Source organism: Henckelia pumila, chromosome 3 (genome assembly GCF_033568475.1).
Source record: "Henckelia pumila isolate YLH828 chromosome 3, ASM3356847v2, whole genome shotgun sequence".
Classification (NCBI taxonomy): Eukaryota; Viridiplantae; Streptophyta; class Magnoliopsida; order Lamiales; family Gesneriaceae; genus Henckelia; species Henckelia pumila.
Window position 1 is genome coordinate 176,068,772 of NC_133122.1, and position 21,818 is coordinate 176,090,589.

Here is a 21,818-nt window from a genome sequence, read left to right on the forward strand (position 1 = left end):
AGCCTTCAAGTTAATTAATATTTATATCCTTTTCCGTTGCTGTTGAAAATGAGATAATTTAATTCTTAATTAATTAAGCAGGCACAAGTAAATTTCGAAGTTGGACTAATATCTTTCTACCATACTAACCATATTGTTTACCTTGATTGATGATATAATTATTATTATTAATAACAACATATTTCTTCAATATTCTTTTTTTTTTTCTATATATATTGGATGTAAATTCCCGTTTACGTACAGTATTGAAAGTAATATCAATTCCTCAATCTTTAGGTTACATTTGGATGGAATGATTTCAAATTTATATATATTTATTTATTTTCTTTGAAACCATGTATTTTTATTGTTTAGAGATAATAAATTTCAAACTCACTCATTTCATATTTATATAACATTTAATATTTTTCATTGGTATATATGAGTTTCAAATTCACCAATAATGTTGTCATTTGAAATTCATTATGCTTTGCATGGATGGATTTATGTTGGGGCTGTGGTGGGCTATAGCTCACCCCAATTTTTTTTTAAATATATATATATAAATGATTAATAATGTTGTAAAATTATTACATTTATAATATAAGCATTGTTTCTCTAAAAACTTTCGGTAAAAAATTTACTCTCATGATTGGGCTCACAAGTCTTAAGTACACACACGAAATTTCTTTGTTTTAGATTAATTTTAAATATTGTAAGTGTTGTGCGATACAAATGTATACAAAAATGATAATTTTGATAATTGAGTTCGAGTTAAAAATTGTAATTCTTAAATAATAAAAATTTAATTTTTTTAGTTTTGATCAATTATTCAATGCTTGATCAAAATAAGTTATGTGGATTGAGAAAAAAAATTAAATCATATTTATTGTCATTTGTCACAATACACAAAATTTTAAATTCATAAAATTATCAAATGAGTTTCAAATATATTGTATATAATTTTTTTTATATTTTATGGTAATAATATATAATTTATTATATTAAATTCAAGCCTCTCCAACTCTAATTCCTAGATTCGTCTCTGAATTGCTTTGTATAACTAACGTGTAAATAATCAAGATATGAATTTAAATTGATCTATTGTTTCAAGTTAACAAAAAATTATAAACGAAATCAATGTATTTAAAATTTTCTATCCAAATACAACCTAGGTAGCGTTTGGGATAGTTTCTTAGAAGCATTTATCAGCTTTTTCGCTAATAAAAATTTGAAATTTTGTGAGCGAAAAGTTGAGAAGTGCTTTCTAAAAGCTCTATCAAACACTACCTAAAATTGATATGTGATGTATTAAGCATTCATTCGGTTAAAACCGAATTAGCCAGTTGAACTTAATTCGAAAATTCGGTTATGTCAATTCAGAAATTTGGTTTTAATTAAAAAAAATGGGACAAATTTAATTTCAGTTTTTTTTATAAAAAAAAATCGGTTAACCAAATTAATCAAATTTTAAAAATAATATTAATTTTTATATAGATTTCAATATTTTATATTTGTGGTATTTGATTTGATTTGATTTGATTTATATATGTATTGTGCTATGGGCTTACAAGATACCCAAAATTCAACCCTAAACTCGAACACCCAAAAGTTAGAACTCATCCCCAACCATTCAGCCCATCCTCTCCTTTCTTATTATTATTATTTAAAATAAAAAATAAACCTGTAAATTTTGTTTCGTTTTGTTTTTTGTTTTTTGTTTTTTAATTCAAACAAAACTATTCATTAGACAAATCAGTCGAAGTTACATCCATTGACCAAAATGGGTAAAAACCATCAACCTTTAATACGAGTGAGGGATTAGAGATAGCGTATTGCGCAAGACAATGAGCAATCTTGTTCGCACATCTACTATTAAAACACAAACTATGAAAGCTACCCGAATTGAAAATATCATAGATGTTTGAAACAAGACAACCATCCGGGCTAAGATTTTTTGGTAGAAGACATCACTGCTTGGATGACTACAGAGGAACCCGAGAACACCCAAACATCCACAAAGCACCTTGAGTTGCCAGCAATAAGCCATGAAAAATTGCCAACAATTCCGCGGCTACCACCGACCCTGTATTGCGAATTCCCATTGTTGATGCAGCACAGATTGTACCATGGTGATCCCTTATCACTCTCCAACACTAACATAGCCAATTACATGATTGAACCGCACATCAACATCAAGCTGGAAAATGTCCCACATGAGGTTTCTTTCCCTTATAATTAAAGAAAAAAAATTCTAGCTTCATCTAGACCAGCAACCTGTCAATTTTGTAATCAATGAATTAAGTAGTATTTGAGAAAGCTTATTAGGAATCATTTCTCAGCCTTCGTTCACGAAATTTCAAATCGATTATACTTTGATCCAGTTTGATTAGGGGTGAGCAACAATTCAGTTAAACTGAATTAACCGACCGAACCGATCAAATTCGGAAATTCGGTTCGGTTAATTCGGAAATTCGGTTTTCATTTTCAAAAATTTCGGTCAAAATCGATTAAATCGGTTCGGTTTCGGTTTTTTACTTTAAAAAATCGGTTAATCGATTTAACCGATTTGTCAAAATATATTTATTTTTTATACTTTTATACATACTTTAATAAAATTGTTCATGATCATGGGCTGCAAAAATTCAAAAGAAGCACACATGAGCAGCCCAATACCTCAATCTCGGCCCAATACCTCAATCCCTAAATTGAGAGATCTCTCCGTCTCTCTGCTCATCGTTGGCCATCATCCTCGGGAGTTCTTCATCTTTCATCTCTCAAAAAGTCGATTTCTCTGAGGTAAGTTCTGATTAAAATTATTTTAAACAGTCACTACACCCCTTCCATTAATTTCCAAAACTCGTGTTTTTGCTCGTAAACAATATGACTGATTTTTAGGTTGAAAAAGAGATTTGTATAACAATTGCACGGTTTTGCTGCTAAACTGTAATCAACGAAAGTTTCTGGTTTTTCTTGTAATTCCTTTTTCAGATTTTTTTTTAATTTTTTTCAAAGAAAATCGGTTAACTCGGTCACCGTAACCGATTTTTTTTCGGTTCGGTTTTGATTGGTTATAATAAGTAAATCGGTCGGTTCGGTTCTGTAAAATTAATTTGGTTCGGTTCGGTTATTCACAATTCGGTTACCGAATGCTCAGCCCTAACTGTTTGATAGGTTTTTTTAAAAATTTCGGTCGGTCCGATTATACAAAAATAAATTAATTTGTTCAAATACAAATGAAGCATCAGTTGCTCCATACTTTATCGCCCATGTCTCAAATCGGTAATAATGATGTAGGTTTACAATAATTATATAAAAAAAATACATTTCAAACTTTTTATATATTTATATTTATATTTATATATTTTGTTTTTTCAACATCATACTGTTTCGGCTCAGTCTATGCTGTGCCCGATCTGCCAGCATCAACGGTTTAGATCACCCGAAAGAGCAAATAGTGTCGGATGAGGTTCCAACTGTTTGAATCACCCGGCAGATCAATGAGTTTCAACATTTGATCTCCCGGATGATTCGAACGTTGGATCCACCTGGCACTGCCCGGGTGGGTAGCATAGACTGCACCCATATTTTCATAGAGCCCTAACCCTAACGCCACCTAAGAATCAAGATTTAAGATATTCACGCGTCGGTGGAAGAAACCATAACTTCCCCAAATTGCTGAAACCCTAAATTCCTTCATTGTCAGCGATGGAGAACGACGATTGCCACAGTAGTGAGACTCCTCTCCCTCAATCTCTCCAGTCCCTCTCTGTTTCTCCTCAATCCCAGTAAATCTCTCTCTTTCTCTTCAAGGGATTTGTAGCAGTTTATGCTGTCTTTATGTTTACAACCTTTTAAATATCTTTAATGTTTTTAGTATTCATATTGTTTTCAAATAAAATTTTTGAGGATATTTTTTGGGTTTTGAGTCGTTTGATGAAATTCTTATTAGAATGAGCGTGAAGGAGAGGTTCGATGTGATAAGAAGCATCGGTGAAGAGTGCATACAGGAGGATGAGTTGGAGAGACTATTGGCTAACAAGCCAAATCCCATTTGCTACGATGGGTTCGAACCCTCTGGCAGAATGCACATTGCTCAGGTCATTTACTGCGCCTAGTTGTGTTAAAGTTCAGAAAAGTTCTCCTTTTCTTCAAGTCTGAAGTTTATACTGCGGTGATCTTAAATTGGTTTATTGGTGTAGTAGAAATTTGGTGCCTTTTGTTGTTATTTTGAGCTTATTTTGACTGATATCCAATTCGGATTTTCTTGGCAATCATTCTTGGTTGGAACTTGAAACTTTGAACTGGTCAAGTTGTTTCCTGCATAGAACATTGACAAGTGAATAAATTGAATATGTGACTTGGACGAGTATAGATATATTGGACTGCTTTTAAATTCATAATCTTTTTCTGGTTGTGTTTTTCGGTGGGTTGAACTGGCTAGCGTGCAAATTGTTATAATAATTTTTTAATCTAGTATTCTACTCACCAATGAGTTTGTGTTAGTTGTGTAGGATTAATAATGTTATGAGGATGATGGTGGATAGTTTTGTTTTACCGTCTTATGATTGGCATGCATGGATTATGTGATTGAAAATATTTATAGTATTTTATGCTTATGTGTTTTGTCATTTTGAATATCTATAATTGATCAAGCTTTAATATTGTTCCTTGCACTGTCTCTGATGGCTGTAAATTATACAATGTATGAGCTGTCTATAATATTTTTCAGAGACTACAGAGTGCATTTTCCCAGGAGATAAAGATATACATTGACATATTTTAAATAGCCTTGCTGAAATTATGTTTATGACTATATCTGTTTTGTATCTACGAATAGGGAGTCATGAAGGCCATCAATGTCAATAAGCTGACCTCTGCTGGCTGCAAAGTGAAAATTTGGATTGCAGATTGGTTTGCTCAGCTAAACAACAAAATGGGTGGTGACTTGAAGAAAATCCAAGTTATAGGACAGTATTTGATTGAGATATGGAAAGCTGTTGGAATGAATCTTGAAAGTGGTCAGGTAGAATTTATATGGTCTTCTGAAGAGATCAACTCCCGGGCTCATGAGTACTGGCCTCTTGTAATGGATATAGCTCGGAGGAACAAGCTTCCAAGGATTGTGAGGTATTTTTTTTTCATTTTAATTGATATTTGGATGTATCAATATTAACGGATTTGTTTGTCTGTTTTGGGGGGCGTACAGGTGTTGTCAAATTATGGGTCGTTCCGAGCAAGATGAATTGTCAGCTGCCCAGATATTCTACCCATGCATGCAATGTGCTGATATCTTTTTTCTCAAGGTGACTTTTTATGTATATGCTTTGTTGAATGAATTAATAATTAATATAAGTAATCTACGCACGCGAGAATTCACGTGCATAAAAAATTTCTGTTATATCGGAAGACAAATTGATATTTTGATTATTTTTAAATTGAAAAAAAAAAAATGAAAGATATTGTTAAAAGTGATAAATAATAAATTTATTGAAATATGAAAGTAAGGACATTTTTTGTCTATCTATTAAAATGAGCAAGTTAGTTACTCTAAAAGTTTGATGCATTATTACACAATAAAATAAGTTAATGCCAAAAGGTCACAATGTTTATTCTCAGTCCTGGGTTTCAAGTTGTTGCTAATTTGATCTAAAGTTCAGACTTCAGACTCCTAAATTCAAGTGATTGTTTGATTTTCACCCAGGAATATATTTTAGTCTTACTTCTTAGTCATGAGGAACTAGTGTTTTCGCCAGTTGAGAATTTAGATATCAATATTCAATCGCTAGGTTGTGTGAACCTCGAGCTCAGTGTTCTAAAAATCAGCTTAGGCGCTAGGGGCCAGCCGACCGCACCGAGAAAGTGCTAGTCGGCCAGCCTAGGCGTCCTTGGTTCCTAGGCGGGCTCTAGGCGGAAAGGATCTTTTTTTTTTGGGCTTTTAAATTATAAGCCCAATAGAAAAAAAAACACTGACGAAAAATTTTATTCACCCTTGTATGAAAAGCTTTCAACGCGGTTTCCAAAGAGAAGAGAAGAAAACTATGGAGAATAATAAGTAGAGAAAATTATGGAGGAAAGTAGACTAAATTTGTGGTGCTTTATTAGTTATGTAATTTTGAACTCATTTTAAATTTGATGTTATTATGTTGGAGTTATAATATGTGATTTATTACGTTACACCTAGGCACTAAGTGCTGGTCCGCCTAGCGAATTTTAGAACCTTGCTTGAGGTACAAGTTTTTTTGCCCTGGCTATGCACCTAGAAATCCAGTTCTATCTAAGCTAGGGTATAAAGCAACAGACAGTGTATGATGAATTTTTTAACAATGTTTTATCGGTTGGGTGCCATTAGTGTAGTTGATCTTTTCCACGTTGTACTGTTTCTCTTGTAACTTATCACCATGACCAAATTATTTTTTCATTCTACGTTTTAACGCCGATTATACACTGGTGGTTTATATAGGCTGATATCTGCCAATTGGGCATGGACCAACGTAAAGTGAATGTGCTTGCGAGGGAGTACTGTGATGACATCAAGAGAAAAAACAAGCCTATAATATTGTCTCACCGTACGTATTTGTAGAATTGTTTTAATGCTTTACCCTGACACTTAGTTTAAATAGTTCTTAGTGCTCTGTTGCATTTGGTTATTTTCATGTGCAGATATGCTTCCTGGTTTGCAGGAAGGACAGGAGAAGATGTCAAAGAGTGATCCATCATCTTCTATCTACATGGAAGACGAAGAGGTACCTTCTGGTTGCCCATGTTCTTTCTTTGCAATATGGTTCTTCTAAAATTTTTGCAACCATGGACATTTTACGAATAAATTCACAGGCTGATGTGAATGTGAAGATAAAGAAAGCATTCTGCCCTCCAAAGGTGGTGGAAAAGAATCCGTGCATGGAGTACATCAAATACATTGTTTTTCCATGGTTCAATGAGTTCACAGTTGAGAGAAAACCAGAAAACGGTGGTGACAAGTGAGTGTTGTTTACTTTTTACTTATCTTCCATTTGTTTTAGTTACTACTTTGGCCACATGGTGAGGGAGGTAGGCTCCACTTACCTAGCTACACTAGTAAACATTTTGCAATTGTTTTAACTTCGTGAAATTGATTTGCTAAAGTCTCTACAAGAGTTCAATATATAGTTCTCTAAACGGTTTTCGAGCTCTTCACTCAAGACGATGTGAGATGGTGGTGTACAATAGTTTTAACTTTTGAAAGTAATGTTCCTGTTGATGTGGGACAGTGATTATTCCAAATCATGTAGTTTGTGAGATTGCTTTTGTACGCATCATTTTGTCTGTGCATCACTTGGCTCTCAGCATTCCAACTCAGTCTTCTCTGATGACATTTTGAACTTCTTGATCAGGCTACAGGGTTAGGATTTGGATCGGATCCGTAAGAATCTCCGCACTATAAGCTAAGCTAGATTGAGGGTATACAATTAGTTTTAACTTCAAAAAGTGATGTTCCTGTTGATGTCGGACAGTGATTATTCCAAATCATTCTGTTTGTGAGATTGCTTTTGCACGTGACATTTTGTCTCTGCATCACTTGGCTCTCAGCATTCCAACTCATATTCTTCTCTGATAGTATTTTGCACGTGATGGGCTACAGGGTTAGGATTAGGATCCGTAAGAATCTCTGCACTAAAAGCTAAGCTAGCAACTATTTTGCATCAATTCTCTCGCTTTGCTGAAACTGTTAAACAACTTGATAGAGAAGCTCGTTATGTGTATGTATTAACCTTTCAAACTTCTTCCATAAAAATAATGTCTTGTTATTTAGGACCTTCAAGAGTTTCAAAGATTTAGCTGATGATTATGAAAATGGTGATCTGCACCCGGGGGATCTAAAACCTGCTCTATCAAAGGCGATAAACCGCATACTACAGGTCATTCATGTTTTACTGGTTCTAATTGTTATTGTTATGCATTTCCATTTTTACAATATTCATACATCATAATTGTGGGTTTATCTTCTATCGGCATTTCTACGTGCTCATGCAATTATTAAATTTATGTTGTTCAGCCGGTGCGTGATCATTTCATTAATGACCCCAAGGCCAAGGAGCTATTGAAAAGGGTAAAGGTATGTTGCATGTATTTTTTATTAACTTCGGCTCTACTTTGAATTTGATGCCTTGGTTAGCTTTTTATTTTGAAAATATTTTATATAATAATATGCAAAACATAATCATTAGCGTGAGATTATTAATTAAATTCATATAATATACGTTGAATTTGGATTTTAAATGTGACGGCGAGTTAACATTATCGAATCAATATTCCTCGTTTGTGCTCACATTCTTCATTTTCTTCCGAAATGTAGGGTTACAAGGTAACCAGATAATGTGGGATGGTAGCATACAAACTGAATGCCATAAATAATGCTCCACAAAGTTAGTGAATTTCATTTGCACTAATATTTTTATCATTTCTTCAAGTATTGAATTTTCATCCGTATACTTTGTAAAACCAAAATTTTTTGTGTTTGTATTAAAAGTTTAAGGTTATTTATAACTGAGATATACCCTTTTGTTATCAGAATTTTCTTGTCTTGTCTTACTCTTTTCTATACTTTTTCTCTTTACCATTTTCTTAGATTATTGCCCATGACTCCTCGAAAATACAAGCTTCTACTGGGAGCAAGAGTGCAAGACATCGTGATAATATTCCACCATAGCCCATGAATTAATATCAGATTTAGGATTTTTTTTCCCTCTACATGACATTAATCATATTGTAAAACTCTGTATTTAAAAAATCAGGCGTAAGACCCTCTGCAAATAGGCTGAATGAAAGACCTTTAATTTTATATGTAGGCTTTTATATCTTTTTTAAAAATATATATATTTAACATTTTCACAGGGTGGTAAATATAGTCTCAACATTTATTACGAGAAAATTAGGTGTTTGAATTTTAAATCCTTCATACGAGTTCACTCGAATATTTTAAGCACATGGATTTCAAAGGTATGATTTTAGTTTTAATATGTTTAAATTTTAAATTAATTAAGTAATTTATAAACCTTATTTGTTGGAGCCCATTACAAATTTGTTTGTAAATTAATTCTTCAGACGCACGTATTTCAGTAGTTGTGAAAGTTCAATGAATCAAGCGTTATTTCTTGATAGATTGAGTTCATGTTAGCATAAGAATAACATATTTGATGCAAAATCAAATGGTTCAAAATTAATTCATGTGGTTCATAAAATTATATGGATTATTGCTTGTAAAAAATTATATGGATTATTTAACACCCAAATTAAATTAGACATTTGGATATGATGTGAGGACATTATTCTTGTACTAACGACTCATCAACTCGTAACAAGACATTTGAACATAAGCCCGAAACGGCCTGAACAAGGTTTATTTGCTTTGTGACATACTGAAAGTTCAGAAAGATTAAGAATGACGCATGATTTCAAGTATGCGCTATAGTTGGAATTTTTTTTACTGAATTGATTATAATGTCTCCCAAAATTTATTTATTTATGAATCAAGCGAGGAAATCAACAATGTGACACATGCATTGATAAATGTAAATCCTAGATGTATCATTTACAGATAACATGAAATATTTCGAGAGTCTTTCCTCCTTCAAATCAAACACAAACTTCCTATTTGGAAAGTTGGTACGCCCCTAATACGAGTCATATGACATGTTCTGACCCCCATAATTTGAAAGCATCCCAGACTTGCAAAAAATGAAAAAGATTCACTGATGGAATCTCTAAATCAGCGCCCTGGAAATGATTTGTCGTGTTTGGAAACTCTCAATCTCTAAAATTTTGAGGAAAGAAATAAAAAATACACTCTTTCTAGTTAGATGCTACCTGTAAGGGCACTGTCTTGACATACATCTAAAGGTTGACATTTATCAATACATGTGGGGTCCACCCTACATATATTGATGAATGATATCCATCTATCATAGTAATAGTGTCCTAGTAGGTAGCATGAAATATTTGACGAAGGTTCCCTGCTGTAGCCATTTTAACATCCTCGAACTTCGAAAAATACCTTTGGATCGACTTGAACAGCAAAGTTAGCCTTGTTGTGTAGGAGAGAAACAGAAGCATGCTTTTCCATGTATTTGTTTAAGCCCCCTCCAATCTCTGTCCATTAACCCTGATGTCTTTTAAATCCAATTTATAGTGTGCATTTTGCTGTTTGAATGCTTTTCAAAAACCGCGTTGTTCTGGATTCTCCTTGTAGTATTTGGAGTTTTGGAATGGTGGTTTTTTAATATGATATTGGGGTGGGATCTACAGAGTTTCGAGCTCGAGACCTGTCCTATTTTTGGGACACATGGTGCTACAATAGATCAAGAAATCCGTGTCGATTGGAGTTTTCTAACGCATACAATGCATTACCCACTAATTTTGACTAATCATGGGGTTACAAGTCACTCGCAGTGTAGTGCCCTGCGGGCGGCATGTACTAAACCGCATTTTTGTGAAACATAAGATTTGTTGACTGTGTATTATTTTAATAGATTTTTCTTTTTCTTTTTTTTCCGTAAAGATATTAATGTGATATGTTCTATTAAAATCTTATCAATGGATCACTTGAACCAAAGCCTTACTTTAAAAAATGGGATAATGGAGTTTCTTCATTTATGGGAAAGAAACTCGAGCTTTGACATGTATTTTTATAATTTTTTAGTTCTTTAAATACATGGCAAAAAGACTCCAAGCTTCAACGGTTCGTTTGTAGGACATCTCCAATCATGTTATCCATTTTTCCATTCTCTATTCTCCAAAATAGAGTATTGACTTTTCTATTTCAAAATTTTCTTCAACCCATATTCCTTTTTTTTTTGGTAAAATTATGCCATTGAATATATTTTTTTGTCACGATCTTATTTAATTATTGTTTTCGTTTGTTTTTTTCTTCCCAATAAATCGATTACAATAAATTAATAATTAATAAATAAGAAAAAGGAGGAAACTTGAATACATTAACAAATACCCAAAAACCATTAAAATTAAATAGAAAGATTGAAATGAAAAAATATATATACGAAATGAACCGGAAAAATAAAAATAATACAAAATGGTTATTTTGTAATTTTGGAGTACGACATTTTCGTAAATAAGGACATTCTCCAAAATAGTTATCCATTGATATCATTGTAGCATGCATCAAAATAGGAAAAATATAAAGAAGGGTTGAAACATTTTTACTTATCCATTTCGAAGATGTTTTCGAAAATGGAGAACCATCGAAGATGTCCTTGTCCTTAGTTCTTTACAATGTGACATCAATTCAATCTTCCGATGCCCTTGGTTCCTACAATGTGGCATCGATTCAATCTAATTTAACATGTATTTAATTCTTTTGTTGGTCCAAATACAAATGTTAATCCTAACTTGCGGAAGTCTGGTTATTCTCAAATATTTTAAAATGGAGGGTTTTTTTAAACATTTTTAAAAAGAAAAATAGTTTATTTTTTGTATCCTATCCTAATACGGGGGCGAGAAAAAACTTGTTATAATAATTTACTCGAATAATATAGCAGTCTGTCTGACAAACATTACCAGAGATGAAGCATAAAATATAAATTTACAGAGACCAGGTTCAAGCCAAAGCCTGTCTACGGGAAAATCAAATGGTGAGCAACCATTTCCCCAGCCAAAACACGAGCAAGAATTTCATCAAACACACTACTTCAGGCCTTTCTTTTTCCACAGCTCTCCGAAGATTTTCATACCAGAACCTTTCCTCTTCCCACTTCCAAAAACATCATCAGCATCATCCTCGTTCGGTCCGGGGGAATCAGCAAAACCAATCGGTTGGAACGTGCTTCCATAATGTTTATCCATTGATCCACACCTCTCCGGAATCCTTCTTCCCGTTATCTTGGTCCCCCCTGCTAGAACTGATGCTGCAGCATCGGCTGCTTTTCTCCATTGCTCGGTTTGCACGCGTAGCATCTTCATCTCGTTTTCCAACTCCTCCTTGGCCTTTTCGGTAGCTTCTAGCTTCTCATTCATCTGGAAAGCACTGGCTTTAGTGTTTTCGAGTTCTTGATCGGCCTTATTCAACCTCGATATCAGCTCATCTATTTCAGATTGAGATGAAGATATTTTAAGTGACTTCTCATTGAGCTCTGTTTTTAAACTCTCATTTTCTTGACGAAGAATGTCCAATTCTTGGCTCTTCTCAGCTAATTTATTCTTCAATAGAGCCGTGTCATCACTCTTAGAAGTCAACTCATCAATTGAAGGATTATCGGGCTCTGAAGTTGTCTTAGTTTCCATAGGAACTTCAAAAACATCGGTTTCCTTGCGAACATCCTCCGACTTTTCAATCGCTGCACTGATGCTGTCTTTCGTGGTTGGCAATTGTGTTTCCATGTCACTTGAGGGCTTTTTTCGAATTTCTACTGGCTCAGGAACCTTTTGTTGTTTCTTGGATTTTATCTCTAGCTGATCTTGGGCCACTTTTTTAGCAGACTCTGCCGAAGCCAACTGATCCTTAAGACTCTTGAGATCATCCTGTGCTTGACCAAGTTGAGATTCCAAATCAGCAATGCGTGTCCCGAGTTTCTTTTTGTTTGCCGGATCGGATTGGACACCACGAGGGGAACGACCCTCTGGTATTTTTGGACTCTTTTCAGTCCTAGGTCGATGGAGGGGATCTGTATCAGAGCTTGAAGTTTTGAGATGAGGTGGGCCTCGGGGCGATTGCCTCTGGGGCATTTCTGATGTTAACCTGTTGCATGATACTACGCATCAACTAAATGGAAAGATAACAACACACTGCATAGAAGGAGAATCTTGATTCTGAGAACTACCTTGATCTTGGCATTTTTTAAGGCTACAAAAAAGACTTTCACAGCAGCTCAAAATTCAATCTGCATAATTGCGATGCAAAAATCAGAATATGATCTAAGAATGGAAGATGAGAAGGGGTTAACATAAGATGTTTAATATTCAAGAACAAAATGCAAGTGCAAAAATTTGTTCCTGAAATTTGACTAATAAATCAAATACACTTCAACGGACTTTAAATTGATTGCCATAAAACAAAGAAAAACTAAAACCAACACTTGTAGCTAACATCATATAGGTAGTGTTAAGATTTGCACCAAGTGTACCTTTGGTTCTACAGAAATTAGTAGCCGAAAAGAATAAATTAGAAAGATCTGTTTTCCCTTCATTTGAGTAAGGAATGATCGACAGGCAAACGACCGGATAACATAACTTATGCACGAATTTAAGTTTAGTTCTCGCCTCCTTTGATTCACTCAACTGATGTTAATGATATCTCAAGTTCCAGCAGAATGAGTCAACCAAAAGAAATTCAACATGAGTAAGATGAATCATTCTTTCCTAAAATGAATGTCACAGAACCTTACTTTCTTTTTCTGTTTTTTTTTTTAATTTGCAGTAATCCATCACAGAACTAATCCAATCCAATCCAATCCAATCCAAACCTAGGAACCCTTTACATAATCCAATAAAACCAGTGATAACAACTTGGAATTTAGAGAAGGCCAGTGTTCCTCGAGTCCAAAAATCATGTCTTTTCAAGGGAAAAAGAAACGCCAAAAGATTTATATACACCCTTCATCCGACAAAGTTCAAAGATGAAGAATGCCAACAGTCAGATCGAAAAGATTCAATCTTGTACAAAACTTAATACAAATTAAAGAAAAAAAATCAAGCCCTTTTCAGTATCAAAACATAACAAACAAACAGATAACAAAACCCACAAAAAAAAAAACATATGTAACACTTTGAATATCACCAGAACATCATTAAAGGAACTCTTCACAAAACAGCACAAATAATAAAAAAAAATCCACAAACATAAGCACACACACACATCTCACCCTTGATTATATGCTTCCTCAGTCACTCCATTCTCACTGAATGCTTAGTCTTCCCTTAAATGAAAAAGAAAAAAGAAAAAAAAAACGAAACAAAAGAAGAAGAAAACATAAATAAGTTAATTAAAAATAAAGAAAGAAAAGGGTTGGGGTTTATCTAGCCGTTTGGATTGCATTTGTGGAGATATATATGGACAGCTCTTCTCGAGAATGGAGACAATCGGTGAAACTGTATGAACGTGCGATAACCAACAACAACGAATTAAAGCTGGAGAGAGAAACGCCACAAATGGGCTTAGAATTTGAATGTTTGAATTAAAAGTGGTATATTCTAGTAATATTTTTTTATTTGTTTGATTTGAATAGTTTTTTTTGTTTTATGCTTATAATTTTTTTATTTTATTTTTGTATTCTTTTAGATTGATGATAAGTTTTTTGTCCGAACGGAAAATGAGGTATTGAATTTGGAAAGAGATTTAAAAATAGAGTTCATAAGAGTTTATGTTAAATGTTTCTAATTTTTAGGTACAATGTCTAAATATTTTATTAGCTATAAACTTGGATTAGAAACGCTTGAAATAAACTCTAGTAAATACTTCCTTATTATAGGCGATTGTTCTTTCTTTTCTTTTCTTTTTTTTTAAACTGAGGTCAAAATGGTTCATGTATAAATGATTTGATAACGTTCACATATTACTCCAAAAAATAATGATAATGTTCACATAAAGTTGAAATATCAACAAAAAAGTCTATCAATATTAGCTATTTTAAAGTTAATTATTTTTAAGAATCAAATTTAGAAAAATTAAAAGCTCAATTAACATTAAGAAACTATATAAGATCATTGTTCAACATAGATTTAGTTATTTTTTTTTTAAAAAAAGTTTATTTTTTACGTCATTAATATACGTTATTGTATTTCGCTCCTACGTTGAATTTTTTACCAAAAAAGAAAAAAGAAAACATAATTATAACCCTTAAAAATATTTATCAACAAACATTGGTTTTTCAATAAAAATGAAATAACTCAGGCATGGTCCAAGGGTTAAATAAAATAAAAAGAAAAAAAGAAAGTGAATTCGTGAAAGAATGTAGGTTTTAGTAAATCACAAAATGCTACTCAGTCCATTGTGTCTTCCAATTGCTTAATTATTGTCCGTTAATTTCTAGTCTCATTGCAGAAAATTTTTATATAACAAGATAAGACCTTTTATTGATTTTATAATCTTTAGCTCAAATTTTATGTCACATTTATGGTGATCGTTATGTGTATCATAATTGAGAAAATAATGTGTATCTCCCATTCCATAATTGTCATTCATATATCTGCTTCTTTTTTTTAATAATATATTTGAACGGTGATTGTCGATCATATCTTATTTATCAATATGTGTATATTAATGTGGTGTATTCATTCAGATTTTTAGCCATCAAAATCATGATGAAATTTCACCTAATCTTAGGTTAATATCTCAAGGATGGAACTAAAAACGGACATATTTTCATATGTAACACTAACATCCACTAAAAATCGTGGACCTTGCATTTATCGATAATGTTCATCCTTAAAAGCCTTTTAAAGATATTATCCTAATGTAGTATTTACAAATGCTTAAAATAAATCATTATATACTTTCTTTACAAAATGTTTAAAATTTTATTTAAAAAGTTTATAATCAATTTTTTTTAAGTACCAACAAACAATATCCAAGGATGTGATCTTATTTCCCACAAATATGATATTGTAGTTCTTATTATAATATGCACGATGTTCGCTTTTACTAAATTCAACAATAACTTAATATATATGACTCAACTATCTTTATTTTTCCCTGAAAAGAGAATAAATATTGTTTTGATACATGTTAATCCATTATATAATAGAGAATAATTATGTCTTGTAACCTCATTCATGTTTTGCTTGGCCTATTAGATTATATTTAGCTTTTTATATATAAAATATTTAATTTTGTTCTTTCGATAATAAAATCAAACACATTTAATCATTATTTAATTAGTCAAAAAACTCATATGACATCGTTTCACGAGTCAATTTTATGATTTGGATTACCGATCTAACTTGACTGATGAAAAAATATAATTTTATGTCAAAAATATTATTTTTTAATATATATATAAATTAGGTTGACACATCTATCAGATATAGATCTGTGAGACCGTCTCACAAGAAATTTACTCTTAATTAATATGATTGTCCAAGAATACACGTTCTTATTAGTCAACCATTTCTGATGGTATGCTAGCATATATATATTTCCCGGCACTACATCATTGCTCCGATAAAATAAGACTCAAAACTAAAAAAGTTAATAAAAAAAAAACTTTTTGGACTAAACGATACAATCCAACTTTGTTATGTTAAATGATGAAAGTAGGAAAAAGGACAAGTTATGAGGCCAATTGGACCATTTTCCATATAATTTCCATAATTTAACATACAAATAGTATAAAGTATAAAGTGTCCAGGCATGCTCTTTGAGTGCGAGCATGCACCGCAAATATTCTCTATAGCCCACAAGATCAAAATTGCCCAACAATCTTTGGACCCAAGCTTTAAAGTAATCCAGCCCAACATCACAATAAATAGTTTGGCCCAAATTATTAAATATTAAGTAGTCCAGCCCAACAATAGAATATGTCCGCAATCTGCCTAAAACTGGAGTTTGAGTTACCACAAACTCAAATATATACCAATCATTGAAGTATGGTCTGAAATCAATTAATTTATAAATTATTGAAATCACGTATTAAATTAAGAACTTTCAGGGTGATTTCTCACAAGCTTCTTAATAATTAATTCCTTGAATATAGTTATTTTAGCATACATTTATTTTAATTGTTTGAGTAGGGTTACTTATAATATGTTTGTCTGATTATGAATTATTATTTGTTAACACGGATATTTTGAACATTTTAAAGATAAAGATACGACACATTGGTCACTATTTTTATATAAAATTGTCTAGATGTATAGTATTACCAGAAAATAAATTATTTTTAATTCTTAACATGTTTTAATTTTTAAATATCATCAAACTTATAACTTATTATGCACAAAATTTCAGATTTAAAATCATGCATCAGATTCAAGGATCAAATTAAAACAAAATTATTAGTTCTCCCACTAATATATACTAGCCACTTTGTTGCACGCATTGCGTGTTGATAATCCGTTTTTATAATAAATTTATATTTCAAATAAAACTGCCAAATAAAATTATTATATTATATATTAAATACAAAAATTGGTGAGAAAATAAAAAAATAGTTAGATGAAAAAAAAGAAGAAAAAATCATAATTGAGGGAAAAAATAAGATAGTGGAAGAAAACGGTTGTATGTGTGTTTTTTGTTTCAATTTATATATTATTTTAATGATTAACCCAAGAAATCACACTAAAAGGTTCTTACATAATATATATATATATATATATATTACATATTACTATTTACTTATTTATTTAATAGAGAAAAAAGGTGTTATAAACTTATTACTTATCTACCCCTCATTATATATATTATCAATTAACTTTCTCATAAGTCATAAATGTATCTTTGTAAATTTTAAATTTGAAAATAATTTTCATCATCGTATATTTCTTAACAGATGGGTCGATTTCTCTTTTAAAATAAAATAAGATTTTCATCTCGCAAAATCTTCTTTTAAAATCAATATAATTGCAAAATATAATGTTTTAAAATTGTAATTTAGTATGCACACGTAACATCTTAAACAATAATATATGCTATTTGTACGATGAGTTGTGGTCATCATACACGCAGTCACACGTTGCTTAATAACAAAAATGTAGTAAATGCATCTGAATTAATTTTGTAATCGTGTAAGCAATATATAAAAACTCTCATGGTATGTATAACATAACTTATTAAATATGAAAAATGTTATATGTACATAGAGGTTTATACACACATTTACATGTTTATTATACTAATTTTAATTAAATTATAAAATTATCCCAATAAAAAATACATTTCTTTATGCATTTGCAATAATTTGTAACTTCAAAATAAGGTGTAACCGTGTGTATAGTATAGTGTTCATGTACATAGCAATCCACTAAATATTGCATGTGGAATCCCTTTATTAATCTCACGTCCTCCATTCTTCCGTCTCTATAAATAAACCAGCACCAGTGCCCATATATAATTCCCATCACATACTATGGCTTCTCTTCATCTTTCATGCGTCAACACCACATTCTCCGACCACCACCACTTCTCTCTCGGCCGTGTGTTCCCCAATCCATCAAACTTCACCGCCCATGCAAACCACCGCACCCACCGCCGCCAAGTTTCCTGCACCACCGCCGCAAATGGTGGGCAGATTAACCAAAATGTGGAGGGGCCAGCTGCTTCCAAAGTGAAAAAGGTCGACAGAAGGAACGTGCTTCTGGGCTTAGGCGGCGGCCTCTACGGCGCTGCAGCCAACCTAGTTGCCACTCCGCCCGCCTCAGCCAATCCCGTTCAACCCCCGCAGCTAGACAAGTGTGGCACCGCTATCGATTTGATTACCGGCAAGCCCATAGAAGACAACTGCTGCCCTCCGATTTCACAAACTATCATTGATTACCAGATCCCTCCTGTTCCCCAGATGAAAATGAGGCCATCTGCTCACAGAGTTTCTCCCGAGTACATTTCCAAGTACAATTTAGCCATCGAGCGGATGAAGGCTCTCCCAGCGGACGACCCACGTAGCTTCATGCAGCAAGCTAACATTCACTGCGCTTACTGCAATACCGCTTATTTTCAAGCTGGCCAAGACTCCATCAAACTTCAAGTCCACAACTCATGGCTTTTCTTTCCTTTTCACAGGTGGTATCTTTATTTCTACGAAAGAATCCTGGGAAAACTCATCGATGATCTCACTTTCGCCTTGCCATTCTGGAACTGGGACAATCCTAAAGGCATGTCCATGCCTCCCATGTTCTTAGATCCCAACTCTGCTATCTACGACGCGAAACGTAACCCGGATCATATCAAACCTTCCGCTGTGGTAGATCTTGGCATGACTAATAACACCGACCCTCTTCAAGTTGTGGCTAACAACCTAACAATAATGTACACAGAGATGATTCGTGGTAACTCAACGGCGAATGATTTCATGGGAAAGCCTTACCTACAAGGAACTCCACCCGAACCAGGTCCTGGTTCATCAGAGCGCGGCTCCCACACAGCTATACATGTTTGGGTGGGACAAGACATGGGAAACTTCTACACGGCAGGCAGGGATCCTCTTTTTTACTGCCACCACGCAAATGTAGACCGAATGTGGACTCTTTGGCAATACTTCTTGCCCAGTACCAAAGTTCCAAACAAGAAGATCACGGACCCTGATTTCCTGGATTCTTCGTTCCTGTTCTACGACGAGAATGCACAGCTTGTTCGCGTGACTGTGAAGGACTGTTTAGATAATCTGAAAATGGGATTCGAGTACGAGAGAATCGATCTCCCATGGCTGGACTACAGGCCTCCACCCCAGACTTCCAAGGCTAAAATATCAAGAGTTGCCTCCACGGCACCAAAAGCAGAGACCTTGTTTCCCCTGAAGCTGGACAAAATCGTGAGGTTCCAGGTTTCCAAGACCAAGAAAGGAAAAGCCGACGAATCGCTGGTATTGGAAAACATAACATTGGACACATCTAAATTCCTCAAGTTCGACGTGTTTGTGAACGATGAAGACGACAATCCAGGGGAGCTGGACAAGGCGGCTTATGCCGGAACATACGCACAGGTGCCGCACAAAACGGATAGCACATCGGCCACCACCTCCATCCAGCTGAAGCTGACGGATTTGTACGAGGACATGGATGTTGCTGATGATGACTTCATTGTTGTGACCTTGGTGCCTAGGCACGAGGGCCCTGGAGTTACCATTGGTGGTATCAAAATCATCGAGAATCCTCCTCCTCCGAAAAATTCCAGTGCTTAATTATCAAGTACTCCTGGTTTCTACTGCTTAAGTACGAATAAGATGAGGCTATCTATGTATAGCGCACGCGGTGTTGCTTTTGTTTGATTATGTTATCGTTTTCTCCATATCACTTGATTGGTGTGGGAAATTTAAATTTGGATTGATTGTCATGTTCATACCATTTTGTTTGCTGTTTTTTTTTTCCCCTAAAATTCAATCATCTAAATATATCAGGCGAATTAATTCCTCTGCAGAACAAGGAGACTTCTGTAGTTGGAGGACATCTCGACGCAAAATAATATGCACAAGAAAAATTTTAGTTAATTTTCTCGTAGGATCATACACTAGTTACCATTAGTTTAAAACTTGTAGCGGCTAGCAAAAAATATAACTTTATTACGCCCATATGAGTCCCGATCGAGATGATCAACGTGCTATATCGTGGTTATTATCTCACACAAAGATTAGTCGTCTTTTCTTTCTGTTTGCGTTGTCGCCATCAGATATCAGTCTTAATACTCAATAAGATCTGAAATTCCTCTTTCATGGTTCACACAAGTGACAACCAACCAGATAATAAAACAACGTCGTACTTCACACATTATTATTATTATTTTTTAAAACAGTATTTTAATGTTCTCCCATGAAAACATTGTCTATATATAGTATTACATAGAAAACTCTCATAATATTTCATCAAAAAAAAAACATTGCCCTTTAATTTTTTTGTGACGTGAGAACCCGCAGCCGCTATCTTTCGGTGCACTCTGGGTAAATCTTCGGACTAACGCAATAGCCTGCAAACTACGCTAATCAGGTAAACCACACTGGGCAAACCCTGTGTGACAGACTAGTCCAAAAAAATGTTGGCAGGGGGAATCGAACTCCTGACCTCTGGCCAAGAGTTTATTCATGTCATATATAGTGTCTTGTAGACTAGCTCAGATGTAATTAAATCATCTCCCATCATGATAAATACGTACATTGCTTAGCTCGTTATATGATTGGATTCAAATGGTATTTGTGTAAATAATAAGTAGATATTATTTGCATAGCAAAAATTTTAAATTTCTCACAATTTAACTGATCAGGAGAAAATTAAAAGAAGTCACTCCCACCTTCCCAATTAACCCATGCACTCGAATCACGAATCCGAAGCGAGATAGTTACTTAGAGATAAAGTCCAAGCATGCTTTTTAAGTCTTTCTCATCGGTGTGATGACTTTAGCCTTTTTCAGCTAAGGTAAAATATATTGAAGTTAAATAATAATTGTAAGGTAATTGTAATAATGATAAAGGTGGCACCTTTTAAGTCCATGTTGCTCCAATAATTTAACTTATAACTGGAAAAATATTCACTGCACCGAGGCACAAGCTAGTAAATTGGTTATAATTGCTTGGAAAATTCAAATCGATAAAGACTTTTCTTTTTCAGGTGCCTTAGCTGAAAAAAGCTCTAAAATCATCACATTGATCGGAAAGAGTTAAAAGCATGCTTGGACTTTATCTATTCAAGTAATTAACTCGCTCGTGATATGAGCGGGTTACACATCAAAACTATAAGTCTGTATTCATATAATGAACTCACAATAATATATATATAAAAAAAATCAAGAGATATTTCCAAAAATCAAGAGTTCATAACCGACCTAATTAATTTTGGTATCGATTTAGGAAAGATTTGAAGATGGCAGAAAAAATGAATGGATTGAATCACTAGAGTGATGGCCTAATTAGATAATATTTCTCAAGATACAACAATTTTAAATTGTGTTAATAACACTATTGCTCTTTAATCAAAAAATGAGGTAAACTCTCTTTTGCACAGAGAAGAAGAAGAAAAACAATATAAATTGCAAGTGCTTTCAAAACTTTGATTTTTTTTTTCTTTTTAAATGAAATTTTAATAAGATATTTAATATTGTTTGCATATATAAACATGTTTTCAACACTTGGTGTGTCTTTTGAATCATGAGTTTTGAAGAAATCACAAAAAAAAAACAAAAACAAAACGTATTCTAGATGAAATGGTATTAG

The 21,818-nt window shown here is 33.4% G+C and overlaps 3 protein-coding genes across 6 annotated transcripts; 2 read left to right on the forward strand and 1 right to left on the reverse strand.

Moving 5' to 3' along the window:
• The first annotated feature begins 2,661 nt into the window (after positions 1–2,661).
• LOC140887904 (tyrosine--tRNA ligase 1, cytoplasmic) lies at positions 2,662–8,852 on the forward strand. Of its 4 annotated transcripts, none has more exons than XM_073295492.1 (11): positions 2,707–2,778; positions 3,686–3,767; positions 3,932–4,079; positions 4,820–5,109; positions 5,189–5,285; positions 6,443–6,548; positions 6,643–6,725; positions 6,814–6,959; positions 7,772–7,877; positions 8,015–8,074; positions 8,315–8,505. In XM_073295492.1, the coding sequence occupies exons 2-11, from the start codon at positions 3,688–3,690 to the stop codon at positions 8,333–8,335; spliced, it is 1,137 nt and encodes a 378-aa protein (XP_073151593.1). In that variant the 5' UTR covers positions 2,707–2,778; positions 3,686–3,687; the 3' UTR covers positions 8,336–8,505. The 4 variants fall into 4 exon arrangements, with proteins under 4 accessions (XP_073151595.1, XP_073151593.1, XP_073151594.1 ...); XM_073295493.1 differs by lacking the exon at positions 2,707–2,778 and adding an exon at positions 8,588–8,852 and having other exon boundaries at positions 3,432–3,767; positions 8,315–8,384; XM_073295494.1 differs by lacking the exon at positions 3,686–3,767 and having other exon boundaries at positions 2,662–2,778.
• A 2,633-nt stretch (positions 8,853–11,485) lies between these two features.
• LOC140891491 (interactor of constitutive active ROPs 4-like) lies at positions 11,486–14,106 on the reverse strand. Its single transcript, XM_073300007.1, has 3 exons — positions 13,833–14,106; positions 12,792–12,851; positions 11,486–12,709 (listed from the first exon to the last, which is right to left on the reverse strand). Exons 2-3 carry the CDS (start codon positions 12,803–12,805, stop codon positions 11,659–11,661), a joined length of 1,065 nt encoding a protein of 354 aa, XP_073156108.1. The 5' UTR covers positions 12,806–12,851; positions 13,833–14,106; the 3' UTR covers positions 11,486–11,658.
• Positions 14,107–18,000: 3,894 nt separating this feature from the next.
• Positions 18,001–19,976, forward strand: LOC140891678 (polyphenol oxidase I, chloroplastic-like). Its single transcript, XM_073300280.1, has one exon. It carries the CDS (start codon positions 18,033–18,035, stop codon positions 19,797–19,799), a length of 1,767 nt encoding a protein of 588 aa, XP_073156381.1. The 5' UTR covers positions 18,001–18,032; the 3' UTR covers positions 19,800–19,976.
• Positions 19,977–21,818: the final 1,842 nt, after the last annotated feature.